Here is a 13,183-nt window from a genome sequence, read left to right as displayed (position 1 = left end):
ACAAAGACGACGGTCATGGACGGTCCAGTATCCGGCATCGGAAACGTTATATCGGCGTTACACAGAAAAACAACGAACGAAAAAGAAAAAAGAATTGTAGGAGAAAAAGAAAAGGAAAGCCTAATGTACCTCTAGGTTTGTACGAGAACGATAACTGCAGCCTCTACAAAGTGTCGCAAAATAAAAACTGCGTTGCAAGAAAGAATACGACAAAGAAAAGCCAAACACGACTGCTGCATACAGAAGATGGCCTGTATACAGAAGAAGAAAGTTTCCCTCGGTGAACGTGATACGTCTCTTGCTTCTATATCGGTTTACGTTTTACTGTTCCCGCGTAATTAATGTATCAATTACGTCCATAAAATCGCTACGCAACGCAAAAAACAAAATTGGCGAGCGCGCAGTCGCAGTCGCAGCCGCAACTATTTACGCAGACGTAAATAGTTCTCATTTTAATTGTATTTGCTTACCGACTGCAGCAACGAAAACACAGTTAAAAAAAAAAAGAAGAAAAAATCTCCAAAATAGTCTCCCACGGAGAAAAAACAAAACGATATATGCGAAAGAGCCGGAAAAAAGGAACAAAAATATTGTATATATATATATTATGTGTGTATATATATATATATATATGTAAAGAGAGAGACAAAGAAAAAAATGATTAAATACAGGAAGAAAATTCATGGCACAATTCGAGACGAGCTAAGGGATACTCACTTTTTGGATCTGCGCCCCAAAAGTCGCCAAAAAAGTGGGAAAAAAATCTCGTAAAAATTCGTGTCAACTTCTCACGTATATTGAGTAGAATTATTAAATATTTAATATATTTAGGCATATCAGTGGGTAGCATACTACTGATTATTATCAACGTCAACATGGCCTCTTTTATTACAGCTATTGTATTTTTTTTTTCTCTGATTAGGGGGAGAGAGAGAAAGAGAGAGAAAAAAAGGTATGAAATTTTTGTCTGTTTCTCTGGTGAAACACGCACACGCGCACTCGCTCGTTCGTTCGTTCGTTCCCTCCCTCCCACGCGCTCGATTCCAATCGCACCCTCTGCTCTATTCGTAATATTTTTTATCGCTCTGCCGAGCAACGTCGGTGGACAAAATTCTCTTTCGAATCGATCGTTAAATAGAAAAATATCGCTTGGTCCTCGGTTGCAGTTGGTCGCAGAGAGGCGGGAGATGTGAGAATATCTTTTTTTTCTTGTCTTTTTGGCATGCGCAATCACTACTCCAAATATGAAATAACTAAAGGCTCATGTCCACCTGCCTCCTGCCGCCGAGAGAAAGACTCGCCGATTTCTCTTCTTCTTTGAGCAAATTCGAAGCGATACATAACCGCGGCCTTTCTTATCAGAGCAAGGTCGATCCAACAGCTTCGGCGAAGGAGAATCGCGAGGAAGGAAGAAAACAGAAAAGATGATAATGGAAGGAGAAAAACGTAAGGACAAGATAGACGACACGAGTCCGAGCGTTCCGTCCTTTCCCTCGCGGCACGAGGCATCGAGAGAGGGAAGACCTATGATAAAATGTCTACTAAAAAGAAAGCTAGGAAGGAGAAACCATAAGTAAGAAGAAGTGGTTGGTATCGTGTTATGGTTCGGGAACGTATAAACCGCTACCCGTGTGTAATCTAAAGTCGTGAAAAAAGGCGCGACTCGTCTCGACGGAAAAAATTCACGTACATAGAATAGATAAGGATACGAGAGTCGGTGAAGGTGGAATATGTTTTCGAGGAAAATTCTCTCTTTTTTTTTTTTTTTTTTTGTTTTTGCAACTCCAAAAAGTCACCCGCAAAAAACGTCAGCTCGATAAAAAATCTGTATCGCTGTACATGGAAGGGGTAAATTTCTTTTCAAGCGTGAGGCGAAACAAACGACGTCGTTTTGTTTTTGTTTGTCTCGAAGAACGGTAAAAAATTATTTCCGTCCCTCTTTCTGTTCGCTGTTATGTTTCATCGGTAGCATACACCCGCGCATTCACCCACGCAAAAATCGCAAAATTCTTCGCAAAATATGCACGTAATTAACGATGGTCGTGAAATGGTGCGCGCTGTTCTTACGGTACGCCAACTAATCGGATCGGTTTCTCAGTTGTTGGTCTTATCGGCGCACGGTGGTAGAGATCGAAACGAAGGGAAAACAGAGAAGGAAGAAGCATGCGTTTGTCGGAGGAGAATGAAGAACCGGTTCGTTCGGTTCTTGTTGGAACGACGAACGGGTGGTTCGTTGATCGGTCGATTTCTTAATATTCCGACGACACAGCTACCAGAGTAAAAGAGACAACCGGACTCGAACCGCGAGTCGTTGTTGATTCAGAAATGGAAACGTGAAAAAACACACATAAAACGGAGTAAAGTATACTCTTTCTATATACCTAGAGGAGAAGACGTAAAGGTATATCGAGACACGATATAAAGATGTAGTAATACGTAATATATGTAATGTATATATATATATAAAGAACATGTTATACGTACGAATAAAATACGTAATTCAATATTAAAGATACGATAGTTATAACTTACAGAGAGGCAGAAGATGGAAAAAAAGTAGGTCGGTGAGAGCATGCAAAGAACGAAGGTGCACGTATAGACAATAGAGTAGAGAAGGTCTGGTGTAATATATGATTATGTATATCATTCCAACGACATCGGTGAGTGTAAGAAATTTCCGCGATATTGCCGCGTATCAACGATCCATCGATGTTCGTCTCGAACGGACAGAGAGTCTTTGGCGGTTTACCGGATCTTTCACCCCTTTCGTCGAAGGGATTCTGTTCTTTCGATAGCAGCGGAATAGGGTGTCGGCGAACGCTCTCTCTCCGTCGATATCGATGCATCTCAGTGCTTGTTGCCGACAGGCTCGTGGCTGTCGACTAAATGGACCAAGAGAATGAAAAAAATTGCATGAATATTGGTATTCAAATGTTTCAAATTGAACGTCTTCTCGCGGCAATTCTCTTCCTCCGCGTCACGGATATTTCGCTCGTGTTGCTAATATCGCCCGGTGAATAATATCGCGCTTGCGGCCGAAGAATTCGCGAACGTCGCCCTCCGATTTTCGCTAACTTCTTTCCTAGCAGCCGACGATCATTATCATTCTCCTCGTGCTGCCACTGCGCGACTTTCGACGCGTTACGATTTACTCTTGCATCCTGTACTCTTTTACGCACTCGTTCACGCATTCACGCGTGCACGCCGCACCCGACGTGAACTCGATACCGTTGTTCTCGATGGATTCAACGATTACCGATGCGTAGAACTACATACTACTCGGACATACGATGCTACTACGAGACAAGAGAGGAAACAGATCGAGATCGAATCGAGGTTCACGTGGAGAAGACGCGCTGATCATAACTGCACGACAATCGACGGTGGGGGTGCTCGTTATTCAAGGGTGCTCTCAGTGCTGGTGCTCGGCACGATATATCGCAATCGAGTGTGACAATTGATATTTAGACACGTGAATATATATAGTGATCATACGGTGCGCTGCGAAATACGGTGCTGTTTTTAATACGTCGAAGGTCCAACGAATGCTATACGTATATCGGGAGCGCATTATAGTCGCTCGCGCACCTTCACGCACGAGTCTTGATTGTTTTCCTACGTGTTTACGTACAAGGTAAGTACATCGAAATGTACGTAGATACGCGCGTACACACACTCACCCACGCACACGTTCTACGTACATGCGTGCATGCGTGCACGCGTGTGCTTTTTAGGCTGTCGGCAGTTACTCGAAGCGAAGGGTGCTTTTTCACAAATGGTGCATGGTGATATACGTGTGTGTGTGTATATATATATATATGTACATACATATATATATACATATATACCCAGTTAGTAGGACACGGCAAAGGCGTGCGTCTGCGTGTGGCTTTTGTGCGTAGGTGCGTAGATACGCGTTCATCGTTGCGCGCTCCACCTTCTTCCTTCTTTTTTTCTCTCTACCTTTCGTCGTGCGTGAAACGCGTGTGCGACTTTACATGCGTGCGTGGTGGGTGCGAGATAAAACCGTGCCCGCATGAAAAATAATAGTTTTATCGGTGCCCGTGCACACACTCATAACGGCGGTAATGATACATATACATATATATATATGTATATAATATATAATATATGTTACATATATATAATATATATATATAGGTATATATAAGATATATGTAATATGTATATATCGATAATACGTTTAGAATAATATAATCATAGAATATTGGTAGTGATGGCGATACTAGCGGCGACAATAACAATAACGAACGAGTATACGTATATACGACGGTGAACTTTTGTGCTTGATAATGTGCGAGCTTACACGGCAGGGTGCTTTCAGCAGTGCTTTTTATCGTTCCGCCTCGCTTTGCCGAGTCTGCTGTTAGAGGGTGGACGGTTGGATCGGTCGGTCCGTAAACGGGACAATGCGTGGGAGGAACCGGGAGTAGGGGGCTGGTGAAACGAAAGAGGATCCTGGGCGTTCCGTAGTGCCGAGTGCAAAAGGTTCGAGGGAACGTCGTTAGAGATGCGTTCGTACGACTTTTTCCGCGACAATGACGCGCTTTCACAATGCCTCTCTCGCAACAAATGATTCCGATTTCGCGACCAACCAAGGTCTTCGATTATTTTCCAAGACAAAAGAGCTGCCGTTCTCCTGGCTGCGATCCTACGTGTGTTCTTTCATTCTTTCGTAGACGAAACGCGGTCGACTGTCTGTCGTGCGACGTGTTCTGAACGTCACCGACGGAGAAAAGAAAGAAAAAAGGATATCGCTGGCTCGATTACTTTTCTCATCGATACGATTAATAACATCGTATCGTCGTAGTCGCTATCGTTCCCTCCACCTTTCGTTAGCTTCTCTGCTCGCCGATTCGGAAGATTAATCGGACGGGAAACGGGCAAACGGTGTCTGGAAGGGGTTGAAAAACTCGTTGTACCATGCAGGGTGGGACGGTACCGTACCGATGATCAGCTAGGTACCGAGTAGGAGGCGGAGAGGAAAGATTCGAAACGAAAAGCAAAACTTCTTCATGCATCGTCATGCCATTCATAGGACTTTTGTTGATTCGGTTGTGGAACCATTTTACAGTGGTTCGAGACCGAGATCTCGCAGACTCGACAGCAGCTCGACGGTTTCTTTGGACGGTGATGGGAGAATCTGTTTCGAGTTGGGGATTCGAAGGATCGCTCGTAGTCGAGGACAAGTATATGATCGACGGGATTGAATTTTTGGTGAGACCGAGGGATCGATAAACAAACGAAGGCATGCTCTAAACATGTGCAAACGATAGGTAGAACTAAATTTTAACTAAAGACAGAAGAGCCTTATATATCAGAGATATAGAAATATATTATATATGTATATATAGATATATATGATTTTTCTCAAATACTTGTATTTATATATATATATATATATACATATAAATGCATATATGTAGGTATGTAGTGGAATAATAATATGTATATATATTTTTGCTGTGTGTAATACATACGCTATGGTTTAAATATATATATATATATATGTATATATATGATATATTGATACGTATAAATTATATATATATATATATGTATATACATACACACATAAGCGTTTCACCAGACAAGCTGCCGCCCTCGTTCACAGACATTATTTCCGTCCGATAAATGTCTCGTAGAATCGATTCAAGCGATAATATAGAATTTTTCCTCGGAACGGTAAAAATAATGTTGCGCACGCTTGAGGACGGTCAGTTTGGCCTCTATCGTCGTAACACGTGGCAAGAGTGAGTCAACGAACTAAAGAGAGAAACGAAACATCTTTACGTGACGTAATAATCACGGTTACCACCAGAAAGAACATTGAGTGTTATGAGTACATATCATTAGACAATCGGTAATGTTACGTTAGTGCGAATAAATCTTAAAAACTAGCTGTTCAAAACCTGGATCATCCTCCTGCAAATGCTTTAAGGAAAGACAAAAACACGTGAATGAGTATATAATTAAGTATTAGTTAGCGTGTTAAAATGGGTCTCCAAGTTTTAAAAGAGGGGGCTCAGGGGAACAAAAACCAACGGCAACGTACAAAGGGAGAGTTGCGATTAGGCCCTGTAAAAATAGTAAGAAAATACGTTCCTCTTTTTTTCTTTTTTCTTTGGTCGTATATCTTTTCTCTTATTGTTTTTTTCTTTTTTTTTTTTTTTTTTTTTTTTTGGTAATAGCTGAGCTCAAAAATTGGTTATCAGCTTCTGAAAAATCCGCGGCTGCGTGCACCACCTGGAAAAAATGTCTGGGGCACTCTGGGGAAAAGTTTGGGGCTTTTTTCTGGGAGCACAGAATATTTCATGGAAGATCGTTTTGTTGTCGCAAAAATTCCAAAAATATAAAATCTCGCCAGCCAAAAAATTAGGGCCAACATGGTTCCGCGTTTCGCTATGTAATTGCCGCGTCCCGTCCAAAAAGGAGAAGCAAAAACCAAAGGAAAAAAGATACACACACACACACACACATTTTTTGGGAGAGATCGAAGGTATGCCAGAGAAGCGATAGGAGGGTTTGGTGGAGCGTTTAGCTTTTGAAGGAGAAACGCGGAAAAATCGATGTGCGCGTTCAAAAAACTTACGTTCGCGCAACAAAAATTGAATTATCGGATTTCAGTGTTTCGAAATGGAAAAAAAGGGCCGCGCATTCGTCCTGGTATCTTCTCTGTTGCCGCGACAAGGCTGAGTTGACAGTTCGTTTCTCGAAAGCGTAACTGAAACGCAAAAGTGGCCTGAGAGGAGAAGCTTTACGTATTATATAATACAATATGATATAATATAATAATATAATGTAATATAATAGAGTATAATATAATATGATATGATATAATATAATATAATATAATATAATATAATATAATATATTGTAATATAACGTAACGTAATGTAATGTAAGGTAACATAATTCGATGAGATCGAACGAAACGAAAACACAACGATAATGTAATCTAGAAACGGAAACGCATGTGAAACGTTGTCGAACAAGAAAACAGAATTAAAAACAGAGTGAAGAAGATAGAGAATCGTCAAGAGAAGAAGGATCGGTTGTAAGTGACACGGTTGGGAAGAGATAGGTTCGAAGAGACGTTAGCGGAATCTGAAATCGAAAATACGTTTAATACAGAGATATACATTTATGTAGACAGCCGTAGGATAGACCGAACGTCACCGGGTCGAGAATCAGGGCGTGTCATCGCAACCGGCACTGGAATCACGGGTACTGATCTTCGGACTGATTTTTGGCGGGCTTTTATATTTTTGGCTCTTGCGCGATGAACTTTGTCGCGATATATAGCCTTCGCAAAAGTATCTCTATAGACGTGAAGCGTGGCGCTCGGAATCTTCGCGACGTCTTTTCTTATGCAATGAAATATCGGTAAATAAACAATTGTATATAGCAAATAGAGAAAACTACAAAACATACGATAAATCGAAGAGAAACGATCCTTCGCTCGAGTCTCGTAGCGCCACTCCTCTGTATGTTCGATTAAAGGTAAGAAGACGACTAGCGTTAATGATACATACCGTCCTCGTGAGTTCTGACCGAGATAGGATAACTCGGAGGTCCATCACCTACGCTGGTCCCGGCCAATACCCAAATCCGGTACTCGGTCCATTTTTTCAGTTCGTCCAACACGAATCGCGTGTCATTCAGTTTGATAACTTTCGCCTCCGAGTCGGAGCGTCCGCTCTCGACGACTTGCAGCTTGTAGTACGCGATCCTCCCGTTCGATCGATCGGCAGGCGGTGGTTCCCATGTTACCAATATGGAGGTCGGGCTGATCGCTTGTCCGCTTACATTGCGAGGCGGAGCCCCGGGGACTGTATAACACTCAGTTATAGGGGGGGAAGAGGGGAAAAAACGAAAACGTGGTAGGAAAATATCGTCGATCGTCGGTCATTGAACGATCGCGGTCAACTGCGAGGGCTCGAGTCCCGAATCGAAAGAATCGCGAAAAATTCGTGCAAAATTCGTTGGAAATTTGTTGGAAACTCGTCGAAATTCGAGCTACGGCTTAATTCGATTTCCGCGTTACTGGTTTTTGGCAAGGTGCACGCGTATACGATCGGCCGATGGTTAATTATAGAAAAAAAAAAAAAAAAAAAAGGAGGAAAAAAACGAACGTTCGCGGGTATTTCGATTCGTCGGACTCGAACAACTTCGAAATCGAACCACGTTCGAACCTGACCGGCGCGACGAAGGGATCTAAACGAAAAACTTTACGTGACGATTGGTCAAGGTTCAGAGAGGCGAATCACTCAAGGAAAAACTCATGAGTCGATCCTTGAACAGTCGAAAAAGTACGTGATTAGAGAAAAAATTTCATGTGGTACGAGCGATTAACTCGCGCGTGTTACGCCGCGTGGAGTTAAAACGCCGTGCCTCGATTAGCAAGGAAACGAGAGACAATAAAAAAAACTGAAGAACGGACGTAAACCATACGTTATCAAGAATGAAAAGAGGTGCCCAAAATGCACACATATATCAATGCAGTGCTTAGTGCAATTTATATGTATGATATGTACGTATATATATATATATAGATAGATATATATAAAGTGGCATCCAAAAACGGCTGTCTTATTTGCAACGCATGCAATCATTCTCACTCTCCCACACTTCACGGTTCAACGATACTCTCTATCTTCCGTCTTTCTTTTCATATGGATATTTTTTTTCTTTTGCCCCCTCCCTTGTTCAATGAAATCCACGGTTACGAAGAATATCTTTACCATATCTGAACTCAAGGTGTCGCGAATTAATTACGATAGCTTACGCTACTTTGCGGGAGCGTCTAGCGCTACAGCACCTCCTACCTGCCGTGCCACGATGATCCGCGATTGCATCGACGTGCATCGCGCGTTCACAATAGATTCTATCAAAATTTATCCCCTATTACCATCGAACAATCGCGAATCGATCTTTCTTCGGCACTCCTCGCTGCATGAATTCACTCCTATCTTTTTCGCCTTCTTTTCTGCTTCTTTGACTATTTGCTTACCGTACTGTTTCGTGCGAACCGGATATGGTATCGTTGTAGCTCCTTCGCCCCTTTGACTCCGCGCAGCCAACCAAACGTAATACAGCGTGTTCGGATACAGGCCTGTCAGCGTGTAGTTCTCGGTGACTGGTATTCTTCGATGATGCTTCTCCTGAAATTCATCGCGATTCCGACGATTCGCAAGAAAGATTAAAATTCATATTTCCTATAAACGCCAGACACGAACGTACGCTTCGTACTTGACGCGTAAATCACAGATATGTTGGAAAGATATTTGCAGAAAGTTTATAAATCTATAAACTAATCAGAGGACGCGCGATAAGTTGAAACGAATTACCCACCTGCGCGTAAGTATCGTTCCAATACAACTCATAGCTGAGGATATTCTCCGCGCTATGAGTAGGTTTGTTCCACTGGAGTGTTACTTTGGTCTCTCCGATATCTACCGCGGTCAACATTTCCGGTTGACTCGGTACCCCTTGTTGCGTCTTTATCTGAACAGGTGTACTCAGTGGACCGGGACCAACGCTTGTCAGCGCCTGCACTCGAATCGTGTATATCGTGTGCGGCGTTAAATCCGAGATCGTGGTTAGCTGGCTATTGTCCACCAGCTGGTACTGCCAAGAGGCCATTTGTTGATTCGGATCCGTCGTATAATATACTTTGTATCCCTGCGGCCGAGAAAGATTAAATCGCGTCAGAAAGCCTGACAAAGTACGTGATCTCGTATGTATGTACGCTCATCGATATGTGGACAGGCTTGTCCCACGTAACTAGGACAAGCTACAGCTTCAAATAATTCCATTATTCAATATATGTAATATGGTGTATATGACCATTTTGGAAATAATGATTTTCCGATACAAATATCCAAATACTTTTATATAGAGAGTAAAAAAAAAGAAAAAAAGAAAAAACGCATACAGTGTCCGTATACTTATGAGCGATAGCGTGTAACTGGCGATATAGCTAACCGTCACTTGTCCGTTTGGCGTTTCTGGCTCGTCCCATTGTATGACCATTGTGCTGGAGCTCAATGGGCGGGCGACCACCTTCCGTGGTGCAGTACCAGGTTCTAGAAGGAAGAAATTATTTTGGATTTTCTTCGAATCGCGTTTCCATCGTGGACAAGCCAATCTAGTTAGTCACTGGAGAGTACAAATAAATTCCCGGGAGCACCACCATAAGAACCAAAATTTAAAATAACAGGTATTCCAAGTAGAAAAAAAAAAAAAACAAACGAAGGACAGAGCATATAATCATAATGCACTCTGTGATGTTCGTGGCGTTGCGATTAAATTACGATTTACCAATGAATGGAAAAGAATCGAGGAAAGGACCGCGTGTGTGGTGTTGTAGTGTCGATTAGCTACAAGTATGGTACAACCCTTTATCTCGATAAGTGTCGAGTGTGCGGGTGCGAACGAACGATTGATATGTGCGTGTGCTTTGAATAAATAAAAATACAAAGGATCGAATAGAGAGAGAAAAAAACACGAAATAAAACAAGAAAATGAAAACAAAAAATAAGAGAGAAAACGAAAAATCAAAACAGAATAAAACGAGAGAAAATGAAACGAAAGACAAACAAACGAAAAAAAAAAAAAAAAATTGTAGAAAGAAAGAAAAATATGCAAAAATAAACAGAAAATACAAAAGACAAATATGTTTGCTACAGCACTCTTAGTATATGATTGAACTTACTGGTACCTCCATTTGTCGATTCCGCTATTGAAAAAAAGGATGAATGATTATTCTTCGATGATACTCGATTAAGTGGTATATAATGCACGGTGAAAATACGAATCGGGTTTTGCGGCTTCGTTCGTATTTTCACAAGGTGCGAAGAGTGCGCTACTTTATCGAGGAAAGGTGCAATTTCGCGTGCTGTCTCTCCGCGTATTGGTTTTACTCTTTTCCCAGAAAAGAGACGGAGAGACGTAGAGGGAGACGTGGTACAGAGAGAGGGCTATATGGGGAGAGAGGCAGAGACGGAAAAATGCAGAGCGAAACGAGACGTCGAAGCGCGACGCGCCGAACACGATCCGACAAAAACACTAACACATGGTGCGACACAGAGAAAGGGGATTGGTGATAGGTGAAAAAAAATGTCTTGTCACTTACATGAATCAAATCGTGCGTCCACGGCGGACAGCATGGAAAAAAAGTACAATTTCCCTCAAAAACCGTGTCAAAACTTGTGCCTTCTTCGTGGTGCAAAAAACATTATCTACGTGCAAAAATTTGTAATTCGCTCGCCGGGTTAATAAGCTAAATTTTCCCGCGTTGGTACGCGAAAAAAACTTGCCCATTCCTTTCATGTCTTTACTTATCGTCGATCCACTATGCTCGTCTCTTTGCGAGACGCATGATCGAAAAATACGCGTTAGTCGAATTAGTCGAGTAGAGTCGAGTGGAGTCGAGTGGAGTCGAGTGGAGTCGAGTCGAGTCGAGTCGAGTCGAATGGAGTTGAATTCTTCAGAGCTCCGCATACACGGTATTGGTGATTCGTTTTGAAACGAGTGATAACGCTTGTGTATCTCGACGATGCGACAACGATGACCCTGAAACGTTGGGAACGTAGCCGCGTCGACGAGAGGCGAGGTCGATTTTTGCAAATGTACAAACACCAATGATAATGAGAAAAGCGTTAGAAGGCGAAAGGAATACTGACTCGTTTCTCCAGTGGTGACTGTCACAGGGGCACTCGCGGGACCACGCCCAATGGCGTTCACGGCTGTCACGGTAAGCTCGTACTCGGTGTAAGGGCTCAGACTCCGAACATGATAGTACATGGTCGTGATGCCCGATATTTCGGCTTCGGCTTGTTGCACGTGCTTCGGCTTATGTTGAATCACGTAGTATTGCACTTCTTCCGGATTTTTGTAGTACCATGTGAGCTTCACAGAAGTGGCGGTGATGTCGGACACTTGAACGTTTTCCGGGGCACTCGGCAAGGCTGCAATTCGTTACGTGAATTTGTCGTTTAATTGTTATTCCATCCGTGTTACGCGTCCCGTATATATATGTAGGACGTTTCAAGAAACTGAGATCAAACTTCATCGCGTATAACTTACAGGCCAAGTACCACGTAGTTGCATCAAAGTCATTCTCAGCGATGACGATAAAAGAATGTACTTTATCGTTATAAATAGGTAGATGATACTTTTCCATATAACTGGGAAACTAGCGATATTTGACCTGCTGTTTGTTACGATTATTTTCTTTTCTTTTTTTTTCATGAATATTACTACGCGCTTCTGAGGCTTAATGCCAAGTTTTCGAAACAGTCTGTAGCAACCGCTTCTTCTCGCGTTTCGCCTATTTTCGCAAAGTACATTGTCCTCGGTCTTTGAACGTAACGCATAAGCCGATTGATTAGTCATGGCAACTGTAGCATCACGGTTCGTTGTGTACCACGTTGGAACACAGTCGCACACAGTGATCGAGTGATTGATCGTTTTACGTAACGTAGCTCGATAGGTCGCTAGCGCGATCTCCGAGGATTTACGCGCGATTTCGATCCATCTCGGTACGATACGATACAATACGATACGATACAATACGATACGGTACGATAGGGTACGACGGTGCGACACACCGCGATACAATACACGATACGATACGAAACGACAGTATTTGCTATTATACGATACGAGGACACCATACCATACGAACCTTGAACTTTCACCATCGTCGTGACTTCGATGATTCCGAGATCGCTGGCAGCTGTGCAGGTATAGTTAGCGGACTCCTTCACGTTTGTGAGTATCAGCACGTTTCTGCCGACCGGCAGATTGTCATCCGGAGTGAGATCCGTGGATGGACCTTTCTTCCATTTGACGTACGGCATCGGAGAACCCACAGCGACGCAGGTCAAATTCAAAGATCCACCAGATCTTACTTCGCTGACGGCGGGCGGAGGAATCGAAAAAGTGGGCGCAACTCGTCGAACTGCGTGCAAATAGAATTTAGTTATATACGGTGCAAGGATTCTTTTGTCTTAACACGTTAATTGCCGAGTCAAAGTCCTGTAGTCACTCGGACGTGACTGAGAACCTTTTCTTCTTAAAATACGTCGAATGCCGATGGAGCAACCGAATCGATGCAACCTCGAACGACGATCCTTTACTGACAACGAGTTCTTAA

The 13,183-nt window shown here is 42.6% G+C and overlaps 1 protein-coding gene across 14 annotated transcripts in view; it reads right to left on the bottom strand.

Moving 5' to 3' along the window:
• The window catches only part of LOC122575105 (tyrosine-protein phosphatase Lar), a 280,224-nt gene that overhangs the window by 10,930 nt on the left and 256,111 nt on the right, over positions 1-13,183 (bottom strand). For 9 of the 14 annotated variants that reach the window (XM_043743571.1, XM_043743579.1, XM_043743580.1 and 6 more), the window contains 7 exons: positions 12,713-12,988; positions 11,709-11,993; positions 10,739-10,762; positions 10,009-10,109; positions 9,376-9,705; positions 9,035-9,185; positions 7,557-7,853 (listed from right to left, as the gene is read on the bottom strand). In XM_043743571.1, the coding sequence (XP_043599506.1) occupies positions 7,557-7,853; positions 9,035-9,185; positions 9,376-9,705; positions 10,009-10,109; positions 10,739-10,762; positions 11,709-11,993; positions 12,713-12,988 (1,464 nt within the window). Of the gene's footprint in view, positions 1-717; positions 727-7,556; positions 7,854-9,034; positions 9,186-9,375; positions 9,706-10,008; positions 10,110-10,738; positions 10,763-11,708; positions 11,994-12,712; positions 12,989-13,183 lie in introns of all 14 variants that reach the window. The other 5 variants (XM_043743581.1, XM_043743572.1, XM_043743582.1 and 2 more) reach the window with 5 other exon arrangements.

Source organism: Bombus pyrosoma, linkage group LG14 (genome assembly GCF_014825855.1).
Source record: "Bombus pyrosoma isolate SC7728 linkage group LG14, ASM1482585v1, whole genome shotgun sequence".
NCBI lineage: Eukaryota > Metazoa > Arthropoda > Insecta > Hymenoptera > Apidae > Bombus > Bombus pyrosoma.
Note: the sequence above shows the minus strand (reverse complement) of the source record. Positions and strands in the feature narration are given on the sequence as shown.